General features: G+C 50.2%; 1 protein-coding gene across 1 annotated transcript in view; it reads right to left on the bottom strand.

Moving 5' to 3' along the window:
• The window catches only part of Calb2 (calbindin 2), a 28863-nt gene extending 13139 nt beyond the window's left edge, over nucleotides 1-15724 (bottom strand). The window contains exons 1-3 of the mRNA XM_004842895.3: nucleotides 15265-15724; nucleotides 3115-3191; nucleotides 225-314 (exon numbers count right to left, since the gene is read on the bottom strand). Coding sequence (XP_004842952.1) covers nucleotides 225-314; nucleotides 3115-3191; nucleotides 15265-15358 — 261 coding nt within the window. The 5' untranslated portion in view covers nucleotides 15359-15724. The remainder of the gene's footprint in view (nucleotides 1-224; nucleotides 315-3114; nucleotides 3192-15264) is intronic.
• Nucleotides 15725-16946: the final 1222 nt, after the last annotated feature.

The raw sequence follows: 16946 nt of genomic DNA, 5'->3' as shown, positions 1-16946 counted from the left end.
TTGTGTATAATATGTGTTGGACCTTGGGAGCAGTCTCCACCCCTCTGGCTTCCTCTTTCCTTGGGTGACACAGGGAAAAAGCCCTATGTGTTCTCTTTGGTCGGCCCGAGGTGGGGGGGAATCTTTCAGGCTGCCCCTCCCTGAGGTCCCTGGGAAGACCTGTGTGCCCAGGAGAGGCACGGGGGACAGAGAGCCCTTCCACTTGGCGAGCACCAAGTGCTCACCTCCGCCATCTCAATCTTCCCGTCCGAGTTCTTGTCGTACTTCTGCATGAACTCCTTCATCTTCTCCCCAAGGTTGTCACTCTTCGACAGCTGTAGGAAGAGAAAAGGGGCTGATGGTCCCACCACATCCCACAGACATTACGGGCCTTAGTGCAGCAGTGTCAGAAATAATTTTGTGTCCTCGACATGCGTGTGGCACAGACCCAGGTGGAGCCCATGCTCTGGGGGACCGGAACTGTGTCATTTTTCTCATCAGGACCGCTCCCAGTTGAGTCCTCTCTTCTTCGTGGCTTTTTCTTGTGAGTTTCAAAGGGAGACAGGACACATGAGCATGCTTGGTACTGTGTAATTAAACATGCTTGGCACATGTAATTAAACAAGGCTTCGCTGCCTTCGAGATGGTTTCAACCACAGCTCCATCCAAAGGATTTGCACTTATTCCCATCACATAGGTGTGAGAACTGAGTCCCCAGCATTTTACTGAGACAGCTTGTAACTGAACCCAGCTTACTCCAGTGCCCTCAAACAGGCTCTAAGTACTCCTCCACAGCTATGTGAATTGCTTTGAGATATTAAGATTAACTAGCAATTCCACAATATTTCTTTTTTTTTTTTTAGTTTTTATTTTTTGGTACTGGGGATTGAACTTGGGACCTTGAGCTTGCGAGGCAGGTGGCAGAACCACTGAGCTAATTCCCCAGCCCTTCCACAATATTTCTGACTCTGATTTTTTTGTTTTTGTGGGTCTCACAAGTATACAAGCTATATACTTGTAGCTCAGGCTGGCCTTGAACTTGACATCCTCCTGCCTCAACATCCTGAGTGGTGGGATGACAGACATGTGCTACCACAGCAGGCATTCTTACTCTGTGCCAGAAGGAATGTGAGGATAAAGTCATCACATAGCTGAGAGTTATGAGTTAAAGAGTTCACTCAATTATTCTGACTATAGGAAAACAAAGAATTTAAAATTTCCGTTAACCCATTATTTCCACTCTTAAATGTAAGACTCTCCTGAAGTTCTCAAACTGTCCCTTGGATTGGGGTGCTGCTGACTCATTAGTTGCATTAGGGAGTGTTTCCTCATCCCTAATCAATGATGAATCCACTGTGGGCATCTGATGGGGTTTTATGGGTCCTAGGACTGGGCCAATGAAACTTCTGAGTCCTTTCTGAATCCTTTCTATCACTTTTTCACCTTGGGAACTGGTTTCAATTAGCCAGTCTTCATTTGTAGATCAATATTTATTTATCTTCTCAAATGTGTATAGTATGATGCTAGGTATTTATCACAAATAGGGTCAACCTAGTTGAGTTTTACTATGGCCCCTGTGAGATTAAGGGCCTCCCCATCTTGCAGAGTGCAAAATAAAGTGACTTTTCAGGTCACTCAGTTAAGTGGGGCCTGGATTTAAACTCATAGCTCCTGCTTTCAAGGCCAATATCTTTTTACCCCATAGCAGCTGCTCTAAGACCCAGTCCTGGATGATAGCAGTTGGGATTGTTGTTGACAAACTTCAAAATCACCCTGAAGCCATTTTGAGGAAGTGAATGACCAAGAGAAGAACTTTTCATTTAAAGCACTTCCTCTGCCTAGCCCATGATCCCACACTTAAGTTTGGAAGCCCTGATTTCTGAAATATGGGCTTCATTATCCTAGTAATGAGAGTTGGCGAGGGTACTGTTGATGCACAAAGGCATGAATCACCTTCAGCCCTCCTAAGCCCATGGCTTTGGCCTCTTTCTCACTGGAGCGCTCTGCCAAGAGCTTTGAACCAGGAGCTCACGGTGGACTCGTGACTCATCTCTCAAACTGCCTCCAGAAGAGCCGCTAATAAGCCATGGATCGGCCTGCACACAGCATGCACACATGGATTGGCCTGCAGACACACAGCAGGGCAGAGGGCACGCAGAGCCCCTGAGGGAGCTGCTGTGAGGGAGTAGGCTCCATATATTTCAGAGCCAGTCACGGGAATTACAACAGACCAGTTCCAATTGCCTTAGCTTTTCAATAGTTTACACATCTCCCCCAGAAGGCTTTAGCAAAGTCAGTGGGGCCAGGTTGGCACCAAAGGAAACAGCACTCCCACCACTAAGGGACCAGGATGTGATCTGGAGTCACTCTGGGCTGGCTCAGAAGTGTGAGAATCTCCATGCATGAGGCCTGCCAGGACCATCTCGGGAGCAGATACTGCTCAGCAAAATCCTCACCTTTCTTCCAGTCCTTGCTGGGGATTCCAGCCTTTGTCAGTCTAGAACAGTGACTCTCTACTTAGGACGATTCTGCCTCCATCTCCCACCCAGGGGACATTTGGTAATAGTTAGAGACATTTTCGATTGTCACAACCTGAAGGAGAGTGTGGCTGGTATCTCATGGGTAGATGCAAGGATGCTACTAAACATTCTGCAATGCAAGGATAGCCCCTTACAACAAAAATTTATTTGGCCTCAAACATCAATAGCGTAGAGCCGAGAAACTCTGGTCTAGAATACAGGTTCTTGAGGTCCCCTGTGCATCTGCTCCTGAGTCATAAACCCTCTGAAGCATCTTAGGGAGGCTGTGGACTCTGTCCCTAGGAAAAAATAATTTTTATACTGCACCTGCATACACAGAAATACAGATGTGCAGTTTTTAGGGGGGGTATTAACCCCTGGTGTCTAGGATGGTCATTCTTCAATCCCAGACATCCAGGTATATTGTTAACATGCTCTTGGGGAGTATTCTAAGTTTTATTTTAATCCTTATAGATAAAAGAAAAACTTTAAGTGTCAAGACCCGAGACCTCAGGCCTGTTGGCTGGATGCACAATGGAACAAACCATGCTGACCTATACAACTATTGGTCAGGGTGACAGAAAACCCCACACTATGATAGAGGGGCTGGGCTTACCATGCCAGAGCCTTTTCTTGCCTTCTCCAGTTCTTGGAAAAAATTTTCTAGCTCTTTACCTTCTATATACCCATTTCCTGTGAAAAAAAAAAAAAAAAAAAAAAAAGTTAACCTCAGAGCCAAATAGAAAGACCAGTGGAGGAGAGGGGAGGGAGCTTCATGGAGAATGTCTCTTTGCTGGTCCCTAAGCAGGTGTCTTGGCTGGCAGTGTTAGGGAAATGAGTTGTGCCCTCAAGACTCGAACATGTAGCGATCCAACATGAATGACACCAGCAGCCAGAGGACAGTGGAGGAACAAGCTAGCAGAGCTTGGGAGATCTGGGTGCTGTGGTCTTTGTCCATCACCTTCTGGACCAGCCCTTTTTGCCGGAAGTCTGGCAGGAGACAGTCACTGGTATCAGGGTTTGTCAGCAGGTGGCAGGCTATGGCTAGGGGCAGAAGCTAGGTCCTTGGGATTGGGAAGCTGTAAGACAGGAAATGTGGTCTCCCAGAATCCGTGTGTGCCTGGAATCTCAGAATGTGACCTTATTTGGAAGTAGGGTCTTTGCAGATGTCCTTAGTTACAATGGGGCATTAGGGTGGGGCCTAAATCCAGTGACTGGTATCCTTACAAGAAAGCTATGTGAAGACACACAGACATGAGGAAGAGGGCCATGTGAAGACAGGCAGAGACAGGAGTGAGGCCAACGAGTGGTGTGGATTGCTAGCAACCTCTAGAAACTGGAGAGAGAGATGAATAAAATCTCCCTCAGAGTCACTAGCAGGAGCCAATCCTGCAGACACACACCTTGATTTTAGACTTTGAGCCCCTAGAACTGTGAGAGAACATTTCTGGAGTGTTAAGACATCCAGTTTGGGGTACATTGTAATGATGATCCTAGGAAATCAACACAGAAGAGCACAGTAAAGGAAAATGATTTAATCCACCTCATCCACAGAATGGGGTACTGTAATCAACTGGGATTTTGCATGGAAATCACACAGTCCTTTCTGAGAGCACCATAGATAATGGTATTTCTTAAATTCATTCACCAGAACCTGTGTATAAGATGGGAATGAACTTGAGGAAGAAGAGCAATTATTAGAGCCAGCTTCCAAGGTCAAAGCCTAACTTGCTAGAAGATCACAGGAGTAGTGAGAGGTCCTTTGGGCTCTTGCACCTTGAGCCCAGGTGGCCCAAACACCAGGGCTGAGCTGAATCTACACACTGCACTGTGCTGTGATGGGCAGGGGACTTGGGGGAGGGAAATCTGACTTGCCTAAGGCAGTGCTCCCCAGGCTTAGCGCCTATAGAATCTCCTGGGGAATCTTTAAAAACTATGGACGTCTGGCTCCCACCTCCAGACATTCTGCTGTAATTGGCTTGGAGTGTGAACTAAGGATCATGATTTTTTTTTTTATAGCATCCAAGTGATTTTCATATACAGCAAAGTTAGAAAACCACTGGCCTCAAGTCAAGTTCCCTATCTGATCTAAAGCAAGAGAGCAAGGCTCCCATCAAGGAGGTTCACTGTGAACAGAAAAGGGGTGGATACTTTCTTCAAGGGCAAATGGAATTATAGATTTAATTAAAAAAAAAAACCCAACCAAACAAAGATTGGTTTGGCCTTGGGGTTGGATGGGGTGGGAGGTTCTTCCCCTGAGAATTTAAATTCCAAATAAATAACCTAGGAGGGCCCCTCTAGTGGAGAAGATGCCACAAGAGAATCACATGGCATAAATGGTCCCTTTCTGTCTGCAGGGAAGAGAGGTAATGCTGTAATGCGGGGAGGGAGAGACTGGAGTTCTCTTGTTTCCTAGGATGGCATGGTGGTCACTGCAAAGCTTCTTGGGAGAGTTGGAATTTAACATGGTTCCATAGACTGAGGCCTGCTTGGCGGCATGGAGGAGAGAGGGCCAGGACAGACAGAGGCCAAGAGGCAGTCATCCAGCTGCTGGCTCGCTGTGTCAGGGTGGTTTTCCTCTCTCTCTGGTCACTCCCTGGAGTGACCTGGCTGTTCTCCCGGTGCTGAGGTGCAGTTTCCTCTTGATTGTGAAGGCAAAGTCATGTCCTTCTCCTGGAGGCTTTGTAGAGTCAGACCGGGAGGTGGAAAGCTGAGCTCAGCTCCAGGTCCTTCTGCAGCTTTCAGGAGCCCGAAGCTGGGGAGGAGCTGTGTGCGGGGCTCGGAGCTGGTGCCTTGAACATGTGCCGGGGGTGGACAAGGGAGGCAGAAGCCACAGGGCCTGGGCCCCCAGCCAGGCTGGGCAGACGCGAGTGAGTGTGTGTGCATCTGTTTCCTGAGTGTAATAGGAGATGGGTGAAAGAAAGTGGAAGGACAGCGCCATACAGCAGCAAGGCAGCTTCCAAAGAGCAGACACCACTCAGCTCTGAATAGCGCCCCCTGACTGTTCCTCTGTTGGGCCCTGGCTTTGCCCTACCGCTGGGTGCCTTGATATTTCTTCTCTAGTAGCTTTGCCACTTTAAAGGGCTCAGCAAAATTACTGGCCCTATTTGTCAAGGCACCAAAGCCTGATTCTTTTCCTACCTCCGGAGTACGGGCGTCAATTCTCTGAACCTCAGCTTCTTCACCTATAAAATGGGGACAATGATAGTCTTTCTCCTTTGGCTGCTGTGAAGATTCAATGAGATGATAATAATGTATCTGAAATACTGGCTTGTAGTGGCCTCAAAAATGCCAATGGGCCAGGCATGGTGGCATGTATAATCTCAGCTACTTCAGAGGCTGAGACAGGATGATCACAAGTTGGAGGCCAGCCTAGGCAACTTATTGAGATTCCTTCTCAAAATGAAATTTTAAAAGGGCTGGAGTGCATCTTAGTGATAGAGCACCCCTAGGTTTAATCCCCAGTACCACAGTGAAAAAACAAGAAAGCAAAAAGAAAGAGACAGGAAAAGAAAAGAAAAAAAACAAGCCAAGGTCATAACCATCTCTCCCTGCTGCCAAGTGCAGGGCCACCTTGGCCTTGGGCTGCTTACTTCAGGCTGGGAAGGTTGGTGGAGGGAGGAAAAGGAGAACACAGCAGGTACAGTCAGCACTGAGCCATGCTCCACTGAACAATTTGAACCAAAGAAGAAAAGTAAAAAAATCACAGACCTACACAAGCCACCTTTTCTGGAACTTACAAGGAATAAGTTTTATTTTTACTCTGTCTTGTGTGAAGGTTTGAAGGTGGGTTAGCAACCTCAAGAACTCAAACAGCCAGGACCTCACTGCAGCCCATGGCATTAGGAAACTTCTGAACATCAGTAGCCCCTATGGTTGGAACATCTTTCATTTTTAAATGCACTTTTGATCTCTTTCTTTGCTTAGGCAGATAATTTTTAATTTTATTTTGAGAAAGGATTTCACTAAGTTGCTAAGTTGCCCAGCCTAGGCTCAGACTTTCAGTCCTCCTGCCTCAGCTCCCCAGAGTTCTGGGATTACAGGTGTGCCCAACTAGCAGATAATTTGAGGCCTTACTATGTGTCAGGCGTGTGTGAGTTGCCATGGGGATGACGATGATGGACGAAGTGTAGCCCTGCCTTCTGAGTGGCCACAATCCTTTCCCACCCACAGGATCACCACATGGCAGGGTAGGATCCTTTTCTGGTGACAGAAGAAACTGAGGTTCAGAGAAGGTGAGCAACAGTGAGGCAGGACAGAAGTGGAGGGTCTTAATTCCTGACACAGGCTTCCCTCACTCACTCACACACACGTGTAAATATCGAGCATTCTGTGTGTGCTGCCTTCTAGGCACTAGGGGCACAGAGCAAGCCACACAGAGTCCGGTGACGTCATATCTCCTGACTGGGTGGATTTGGGGGCGGATAACCAGCAAGGAAATGCATTTACACACGGTACTGCCAGTGTCAAGGGAGGAACCATAACGTGATAAGAAGAGAGGTGAGTTCCAGGCTTCCAAGGCTGTCCAGGCAGGGCAGCCCCAGGCACAGGGAAGAGGGAAAGGAAAGGGAGGAGTAGAATTAGAGGCAGGGGGAGAAGGGGTGGAGTTGGGATGGTGGCACTGCAGAAAGAAGCCCTCTCGGAGTGTGGCAGGCAGCAGGAGGTTCCAAGCCATGCTAGGAACCACCCCTCCCTGCCCCCCATCCCCGTGTGCCCCAACGAAAAGAGGGAAATGAGGCCCAGGGCAACAAGCCTTTTTTTTTTTTTTTTTTTTTTGGTACCGGGGATCAAACTTGGGTCTTTCCGCTTGCGAGGCAGGCGGTGGAACCACTGAGCTAGATCCCCGGCCCAAAGCCTTTTTGTTTTTAACTGAGCAACAGACCTCTTGGTGCTGGTGCTCAGGGAGCTAGGACCCAGATTAGCTGAGGGCCTGCCCCTCCAGAGCTTGGGTGGGCTGCTGGGTGGGGCAGCCAGACAAGCAGTGGAAGTCAGGGGGTGAGAAGCAGGGAGGACCGGCGGGGGGCCCATGGTGCATCCCCTCTACTGGGGGCACAAAGTCTGCCCTGCTTTGGCTTCCCTCGGGGCAGCTCTCCTTGATTGCCCAGAAAGCCCTATTATAGGAGGCCGGGGTATGGGAGGGGTTGGCCCACATCCTTCTAGAAAGGGCTTCAGGCCTGAGCCAGGGATTTACTTCTTCTGGGACCCTCTTACAGGGGGGTAGGGTGACTGGCCACCAAGGAAATCACATGCGGATGGGCATCCATAAGGAAGTGGTTACCGTGGTAACCGTCACTCCTACCTCCTTCTCCAGCCACATCCAGTGAGCATGAGGGAGAGGGGGGCTGGATGGGAGCCACAGACCCTGCATCCCTCCTGAGCCTACTCTTCCTTCCATTCAACGCCACATCCTCAGTTCCCCCGAATTTAAAGGGAGACACTTCTTTTAAGATTGAGCAGTCGCTTGGAACGCCTCAACTGAAAGATGCTCTACACAAAGGTCTGTTTGTCTTTCCCAGATGTTTGTATGGATAGATTTCCTAAGAGTTGAGCAGACCTGGGTAGGAGGAGGTGTAATTCTACCAGCACCTCTACCACTGTCCGTGAGCTGTTGAGCAAGTCAATTCCTCCAAGCCTTAGTTTCTTCATCTCTAAAGTGGACAAATCCACTCATGCCCTCTCTACTTCATAGAGATATTGTGAGAGTCATACAAGGTCATGCTGTGAAAGGATTCTGGAAAATGCAAAATCTCACATAAAAGGAAGGTGTCATTTTTATATTCTCTCCTCTTACAGTCCTCTGAATCAATCCATGGCTGAAAGCCCTTTGGCCCTTAGGGTGCCAGCATTACTGCTCTCTCTAGAGCCCCGCTTCTCACCCAGAGTCACTCGGGAGCTTTTACACCACCATTGCCTGCTCCCACCCTTGCTGCTTTTCCTGGCGAGGGGAGTTTGCTGTCCAAGCTCGCCAGGTGACTCTCATATGCACTCAAGGTGATGCACTGCGGTGGAGCAGCAGGACTCAAACTTTAAGGTGTGTAAAAATTACCTGGGAAGCTTGTTAAAATGAGGATTCTAATTTAGTAACTTTAGAGCTTGCTTTTCAAATGTGGTCTGTGGGCTAGTCACATCAGAATTATAGGGAGCTTGTTAGAAAAGCAGAACCCCAGCCCTCTCCCCAGCCTCCCGAATCGGCCTCTGGTGCAGTACCCTGGAATCTGTTTTATTACACAGCCCAGGTGATTCTCCAACCTGCAAATGTCTGAGATCCACTGACTTCGTGGTTTTCATATTGTGGTTGGGAGCCAGCCTCTGGATGCCACTTGGGTGCTTGTTAGAAATGCAAATTCTTAGGCCCTGCCTTGGAACTACTGAATCCCTCTGGGGGTGTGGCCCAGAGACCTGCGTTTTAATAAGCTCTCCAGCAGGCTCTGGTCTGAGAAGCAGTGGCCAGTCCCCTGCAGCTCACCAGTCTTCGAGTCCCCCACAGCTCACCATGATACGTAGGATAGGGTAGAGAGGTGGAAAGAGGAATTCACTAGGTTTCCTTGTTAAACTGCAACAGAAAACACCTGCAAGGCCAGGCCACTTAGCTCTGTCTGGAGCTCACATTTACTGAAAGGCAAAGAGTCCTCTAACCTGTGGCCTGAACACTGTCTGGGACAGTCCGATCCCCAGGCTCTGCCACAATATTAGTACTACTTTTGCATAGGAGATACACTTGCAAAGATCTTTCCTCTTCCCACCTCACCTGATCTGCATGACTGCCAGGTAAACAGACAGGTGTTAGCCCCACTTTAAGGAGACTTGGAGGGGGTAGGAAACTCAGTTACATGGCTAACAGAGGTTCCAGACTAGCCTAGTTTCCTTCTGTTCATCCCAGGGACATTGCCTGGGATTTTTTTCTCTGTCAATCATACGCGTGGACACACACACACACACACACATGCACACACCTCCCAGTAGCTCCTGGAGAAAACAGAATAAGCCCCAGAATAACAGCTACTGGATGAAAGTTTGGGCACTGTAATTGCAATCTGGGCTGTGCTGCTTCGGGAACGTGGCTCTGGCGCCCGGCTGGGTCCTCTCAACCTGTGGACAGCTGGCAGCTGAACGCTGGGCTGAGTCCCAGGAGTGGAGGAGGCCAGAAGGATGGGGCAGATTGGGCCAGAGGGGAGACAGCAGAGAGCCAAAGAAGAGGGGGATGAGGCCAGAGCTGGAGGCCTCAGATGGGGCTGGCTCAGCAGAGGAAGGCATGATGCAATCGGCCCGAGAGATGACAGCCAGGCTACACTGGAGAGCACAGTTCTTGAAGAGCCTGAGCCTTGTGTCTGCTCTATTAATTCTGGCCCCCTAGGGACAGGGAAAAATTTCCCTGAGGGGTCTCCTGAGCCCTGGCAACCTCCCTGGGGAGCTAGTAAAAGTGCTCAAGTGTGGAGGGGGATAAACAAGACAGGCAGGCAGGACACCAGAGCAGGACACCTTGTTTGTGAAAACTGTGCCCTTGGCTGCACCCCTGGGGAGCCCCAGCTCTTCACAGCCCCAGGGCCTCCCTCTGGCTGGTGTAATAATAATCCAAGAGGCCGCCCAGGGCCGAGCAGGCACACTGGTCACAGTAGGAGAAGTGATCAAAATATACGGTGAATACGTACATTTTTGTTGTTGTTGTTGTTGTTGTTTTTTTAAATCGATTACAGTGAAAGACACATTGCCATTAATCCCTCACAGAATACTCCCTCTTACTTCAAACACTCTTAACTCATCGTTTTTGCCCCTTTCCAAAGCAGGCCTGGAAGTCCCCTTTTGGGTCTTTAGCAGGTGTGATCAAAAATATAGTGAATGCTACTGTGTCAAGTGCCATCCAGCAGGAAGGCAGGCTTGTAAAAACATGACAGCGTGTCCTCATCCACCTCACTCACCTGATCTGGCACCGTGCAACTTCAGGCTCTTCCCCAAAGTCAAAATGACCATGAAAGTAAACGTTTTGAATTGATTCATGACACTCACCCAAGAAGACTCCAGAACCACTTCAAAAAGTGGCAGGAAAAAGTGTGTTTGAAGTGAGAGGGATTAATAGCAATCTGTATTTTACTGTAATAAATTTTTAAAAATTTAACAATTCACTGTAGTTTTCATCATACCTCACACACCAAAGGACACTGTCAGTGAAACAACTGCAGAGGGGAAAGGGGGAGAGAGGTTAAGGGAATGTATTTCCAGGGCCCATGGAGGCAGGAGGCAGGCGGCTTTCTCAGAGAGCCTCCAATCCTGGCATCAGGTCCACAGGAGATGTCTACAGATCCCCAGAGATTCATTAGCAGGCTTAGCAGAAAGCTGCGCTCAGGTGGCTTTAACCTTGGTTCCCAGCCCTAGACCCTGCCAACTTCAATAGACTAAGACCCAGGCATTTTTATAAATCCCACAACTACCTTCTGAACAGCATTGTTATATTGCCTTGTAAATGTTGTAGTACTTACGTCAATTCTTGTGTGTGTGTGTGTGTGTGTGTGTCAATTCTTAATATCGCCCACGTATCTTGTAACACTGTTTTGACGAGTCTCCTCTGCTAATAGGTTAATATTCCATGCATCTTGGTCTTTGGTATTCCAACACCAGTTACCCAGGCCTCTCCCCACCTCTGAGAGGTTCCAGCTTTCCTCCCCCAGCCCCAGCAGGGACAAAAAGTTAGCAGTGATCAGCATTCTGGGAGACCCAGCCTGGACACCCACTTCTAGATGGTGTCCCTTGGTGGAGCGTGGGTTTGGGGGACACTTCTTCTGTTAGACCACTGGGTTTAGGAGGAAAAGGAGGGAGAACTGAGCAGAGCTCTCGCCAGTCCTGTGTGGTTCTTCTTGTTACTGACTTTCAGTCTCCGAGTGCAGGGGGCCTCAGAGGCCCACACAGATAGGAGGAACAAGGCTCGGTCCCTGGGGGGGACTTTTAACCCCCTTTGTCTCACCAGGGCCATCTGGAGGTGGGCAAAGCCTGGAAGTGTATGGGCAAATCCCTGCTCCTGGAGATATGTGTGTTTCTTTTGGGGGAGAGGGAAATGCCCATTAAATTATTTTCTTAGGTTTTGACACAAGAAAACATGCTCTTGTAAAATTTTCAAGCACTACAGAAACTAACTTAGAGAATAAGAGGGTTTATTTTTAATTTTACCTCGACTACTCTTCAGAGAGAACCACTATTATTTGGTAGTATTTTTCCAAATGCTCTCCAATGTCCAAATGTCATTAATTATAAAAATGGGCTTATGATAGTGTTCTGCTATAGTTTTAAAAAGTTACACATCTTGAACATTTTTCTATGTCAGCACAAAAGCTCTGCTTAACTCTTATTGGTTGTTTAATACTCCACGGTAGAGGTTATCATAGTTTCTTTTTTGGCTCCCTGATGAAACACATTCCCCCTTCCCCCAATTTTCAGTATGTCAAAGAACCTTTTAATAGGCTCCCTCAGGCATGTACCTTTTTGCATGTATAGAACAGATATTTTAACCATGGAGAATAGATGCTTGGGTGGATTCCCTACTTGGTCCCATGGGTGTCTGCTTGCCTCTGGAAGAGGAATCATTTTCTCCCCATACTGTTATTGCTTCCAGAGGGGTAGCAAAAGATTGAGGCATTTCTTTTGTGAGCCACAACCTGGCTCCTCTCAGGTCATCAGTGGAATTGGAACATGGTGGCATCTGTCAGAACAACCCAGGAAACCACGTAAACTCTGACCCCAACGTCGCTCAGCTGCCTGAGTCTTCTAGAGTAAGAAATCTTGACAAAGGAGTGACCAGGAAGCAGTAGAACAATGGTCTCAAACATGTAACGGTCACTCAGAACATGGGGTGACATATGGAAGAACTCCAGACCCCACGTGAGTCACAAGGTGACTTGGCTGCCATCTTCCTGACGCCTGCTGTTGCCTTTGAGAGGTATCTGACCTGCCCAGTACCTGGCCTTAGTGACCACAGAAGAGGAGTCTGGGGTGATAGAGGGGGGCTAGGAGACCAGAACTCTGGGCCCTCCTGCTTTGCTGTGTGATCTTGTGAAAAGAAATTGCCTCTTTGTGACCCAATCCCCCTCTCTCCAAATACTTTCTGTTTCCTTTCTCCTCTCCAAGGCTAAAGATAATTTTGAAAACAATCTCTCTGGACAAGGGCCCTAGGACGCCACCTCTTTTCCCTATTTGGAATGGGCTGAGCAAGGGTCAGCACCTCCTACCACCATCCTCTCTCTCCCCGGGACCCAGCTTTTTGGTATGGTCTCCCTGTGTCTGTTTAGTATCAGAGTGGGGAGGAGGTGAGCAGGCAGCTCCTTCTCCCCAGTGACTGTGATTAACTTGGCTCTGGGAGCTCACTCCAGGGACCTGGTGAGCTGTGAGGGAGAGTTCTCCCAGGGCTCTTTAAGGTGGCGAGCACCAAGAGTCTTCAGGGAAGAAACCCTAAGTTGCAAACAAAAGCCAGGGTTGGTCAGAGGGAGGCCCAGGCAGGGCTGGGAACACCTCAGGTGGTGGGGTGCTGCAGGGGACGGCAGGGCACAGAGCATGTGAGAACAAAGGTACACAGCGAGGAGGCCCCGAACCTTCTTCTGGATCCTTCAGTGGAATTGCAGTTGGCTGTATGTACATTCCGGGTCATCAGGCTTTCATCTCCAGCCTGGACTCCTCTTTGGCTTCCCTCTCCAATAAGTCCAGGGTCTCACCCTGGGACTTCCCTGAGGCTGTGACCCAAGAGGGCAATGAGAAGTCTAGTGTCGAGGAAGCAAGCATAGCCTGAGCTCCTCCTTCACATAGGAGCAGGGGAGCTAAGGCACATGGGCTCTGGGAGGTCCTTCAAAACTCTTGGGTCTCAAGGACCCCTTGCTGGGATAAAAAGAAATGTTCACTGGCCCCAAGGCTGGGTCTCAGGCTCTTCCGTGGACAAATGAGAGGGAGACTTGTACCTGTCATTACAAAAAAATCCCCTCTTCCAAGCCCAGCAAGTGTTCTGAAATCCGAGTGGGGAAATAAGCACTGGCCAGTAATCAATGCCACCACTAACCAGATAACAACCTCGGACAAGTCATTCCTTGCATATGTTTCCTCATCCGCACAAGGGGAATCTGTCCAGGAGCCTCGCAGCACAGGACGAGAAGGTGTGACTGTTTTGCAAAGTACATCTCAGATTGTAAGGATGTACACAATTATCCAGAGGGTACTGGATGGATACCCTCTTGCCAAAGGGGAAAGCAGAATTGTGGAGTCCTGTTTCTAGCTGACTCATCTTGCAGGAGGCCAGTGGAATAACCTTGGCTGCTTGGTAACTTTCCTTGAATCCTGCAAGTCTCTGGTGCAGATAAACTGGCAGGAACATCCTTAGGGAATGGGCATGTCATGTGGAATACTAAGAGGCTACAATCCTACTAGATCCCATTTCACCAAGGGAGTTTTTCATCAAGTGCTGGGGATTGGAAACAACCTCCTTTTAGTCCCATTTTTCATATTGCACAACCTACCCACCTCCTTCAGTAATTCAGAGGCAGAAGCGTGGTCCTAACCCAGGTAACCAGATGTCCAGTCCTCTGCCCTCCAGCTTTCTCAGATGCCTCCAAGGAAACAAAACTTCACCTGTGAGCATCCCTAGACATTAACCCCCTCTTGTCCACAGCACTCTGAGCAGAGCACCTATTTAGCCACCTCCACACCCTGACAAGTGAGGCTGAGAGGAAGGAGGAACCCAGGAAATCGCCACCCAGCAGCCTCTGCTCCCCATCGCACTTGCTCTCAGTGCCAGGATAAACACCCCGATCCACCATCCTGCCGACGCGTCTGAGATGCCAGGACATTTTGGATGCCCACCTTAGCCAGGACCTTGGAGAGAGAAATTAGATTGTTCTTTTTTTTTTTTTTTTTTTTTTTTTTTAAATGATGGAGCAAAAGTCTGCAGTGATATAAGAAGGCTCTATAGGGGGGCTCCCTTTATTCCCAGGTGCTGGGTGCCACCTCCAAGGGCCATTCAGTCTGGCCGTCATCTTTTGGCTTGGTCAGTATCAAGACCACGCTGAACAAAGTATTGGTCACTGCAGCATTTAAGATTCCATCTCCCCTCTATCCAGAGATAGAGTCGCCCAAAGCACTCAGGATTATCACGGGGAGGGAGCAGGGCCGCGCTGGCGCCCCACCACACCCACTGCGACCATGGTAGAAAACCCACTGCCCATGGGGTCGGGGGATGGACAAAGCAAGCCCAAGGGGTGTCAGCCCCAAATGCCATTCTCCACACCTGCTCCCAGCCAGCCAGCCAGGGGCTTCTCCCTCAGGAGGCCAGGGGTTTCCCCCTCAGGCTGCCCAGCTTGCCCCAAGCTCCAGAATGGTCTTCAAGAAAGAGGACACCAGGGTTGATGCGAGTGGGCTTCTGAGACCTGTGACTGCAGCAGCAGCAGGAGGCTGGAAGTTACCTGAAGGGCAAGGTGGAGACGACGGCAGGGGAGCCGCGAGGACACTTGTCCTGCCCAGGCCTCCTCTCTGGGGACGCTCCCTACTTGCTCAGAATGATAATGCAAATGCTGGTGGGTTCTGTGCGCCCCGGGGCAGGAGAGAAAAGTTACTGACACTTGTCACCAGAGCCGCTGGATGTCTCCCAAACTCGAGATCGCGACCCCAGCAGGATCTGAGACCAGCACGCTCCTCGGGGGCCAATGCACCCCTACCTGCCTGCCTTGAGCCGTCCCCTCTGTCCCTCCAACCCCAGGTCCCCTGGGGGCCCCCGGGCGCAGAAGTTGGGAGCTTTACTGACCGTCTGCATCAAAGTGCTTCCAGATTTCCAGGAACTGGGACGCCGTCAGCTCGGCCAGGTGCAGGTAAGGGGGCTGCTGCTGCGAGCCAGCCATGGCGAGCCTCTTGGAGACCTTAGCCAGCAGAGCGCTGTCTCTCCGCGCCGCTCAGCTGTGGCACTCGCGCTGGGGCCGCGCGCCACGCCGCCCTTATATGCTGTCCCGGGGCTGCGCCGCGCCCGGCTGCCGGCAGAGGGCGCGCGCGCTCAGGGAATCGCGCAGGGGCGCGGCACGTCTGGATCGAAAGCCGGGGCGGGGGGGGGGGGGGGCTCGGGCAAGGGTCCCGGGGTCAGCACGTAAGCGCTGAGGCTCTTCTGCACCCACCAGGGACACCCGCGGGTCTTTCGATGGAAACGAGGAGAGGTTGTCCTTCCTCCCCTTCCCTCTGTCGTTGACCATCTTGAGGACAACCGATCACTGTGTAACAGTGATCACAGTAGTAATGACAGCACGAATGGTAACGCTGATATAAACTGGAGAGGCATTTCAACCCTCAGGCTTCGGAGTTCACTAGGTCTCGCTCATGGCGCCTCTCACTTGCCCTTTCCATGCCAGGGACCATTTTTCTAACGCAGGACTCAAGACTTAAAATGTTTAAATGACTTGCCCACCAGCAAATAAGTGGCAGAGCTGGAATTTGAACCTAGCATCCTTTTCGTGCTCTCGTGGCTCCTTAAGGCAGCGTAGGCTTCCAGAGAAGCCGAGGGGCACAAGGCTTTGCTGGGGGCAGCTGGAGTTAGTGAGGCCCAGAGAGGATTCAGATGCGGTTTGCACTTCCCGCTCTCGGAGTACCCCCCTCCACCCTCTGGTATCTGTCTCAGCCCTGACATTTATCCAGGGGGTGGCACAGCTGGATTTAACCTCGCCCACCTAGGGACACGGTGGAAATTTGCCTACCCCAGGGGGCAGAAAATGTCCAGCTGTGACCTAGGGATCTGCTGAGCCACTCTCAGAAAAATAGAAGCAGGTACAGCCAGCACATCCTAAGGACTGGCAGAGGCTGGGGGTGGGCTGGCTCCTTTCTGTTCTCTGGTGCTCAGAGCCCTGGCAGCCTGTGCTGGCCCGAGGATGCCCCCACCCCAGTGACAGACTGCACTGTCCCTCCTCTCGCCCCTCTCCCCCACCAAGTGACTGCGCTGCCATGCATGCTCATTAACAAGTGCTGATGAGTGTTAGCTGCAGTGCTCTCCCAGGGACAGCGAAAGGGAAGGAGGTAAGTGAGAATCAAAAGCAGGTTGTTAGGTGAGAGGGGTCCAAGGCAGAGGCGGAGGGGGAAGGTTGAGTAAGCCAGAGTGCAGCTTCCAAAGCCACTTGTGTTTTGCTCAGGGCAAATGTGTTCAGAATTATTACTTGCAGGAAGGGACTAGGAGAGAGGAGTCAGAAGAAGCTGGCTTTGGAGGCCTCTGTGCACCCCCCCCCCCCGGCTGCCAAGGGAGGTCCTAGCCTGAGAAACTCACCAAAGCCAACAGAGTCCCTGGCCTGGCTCTCAGGAGGCAGGGTGGCTCAGTGGTCACTCTAGAATGAGGCTGTTTCATCTGAATCGCAGAATAAGCTGTGTGATCTCTGGTGAATTACACAGCTGTCTGTGCCTCGGGCTTTCTCTTCTGCAAAATGAGAGTGTGCATGTCTAGCTCTTAGAATTGTC

The sequence above is a fragment of the Heterocephalus glaber genome, unplaced genomic scaffold, assembly GCF_053883595.1.
Source record: "Heterocephalus glaber isolate CG9 unplaced genomic scaffold, H.glaber_assembly_v1.0 deba00000071, whole genome shotgun sequence".
NCBI lineage: Eukaryota > Metazoa > Chordata > Mammalia > Rodentia > Bathyergidae > Heterocephalus > Heterocephalus glaber.
Note: the sequence above shows the minus strand (reverse complement) of the source record. Positions and strands in the feature narration are given on the sequence as shown.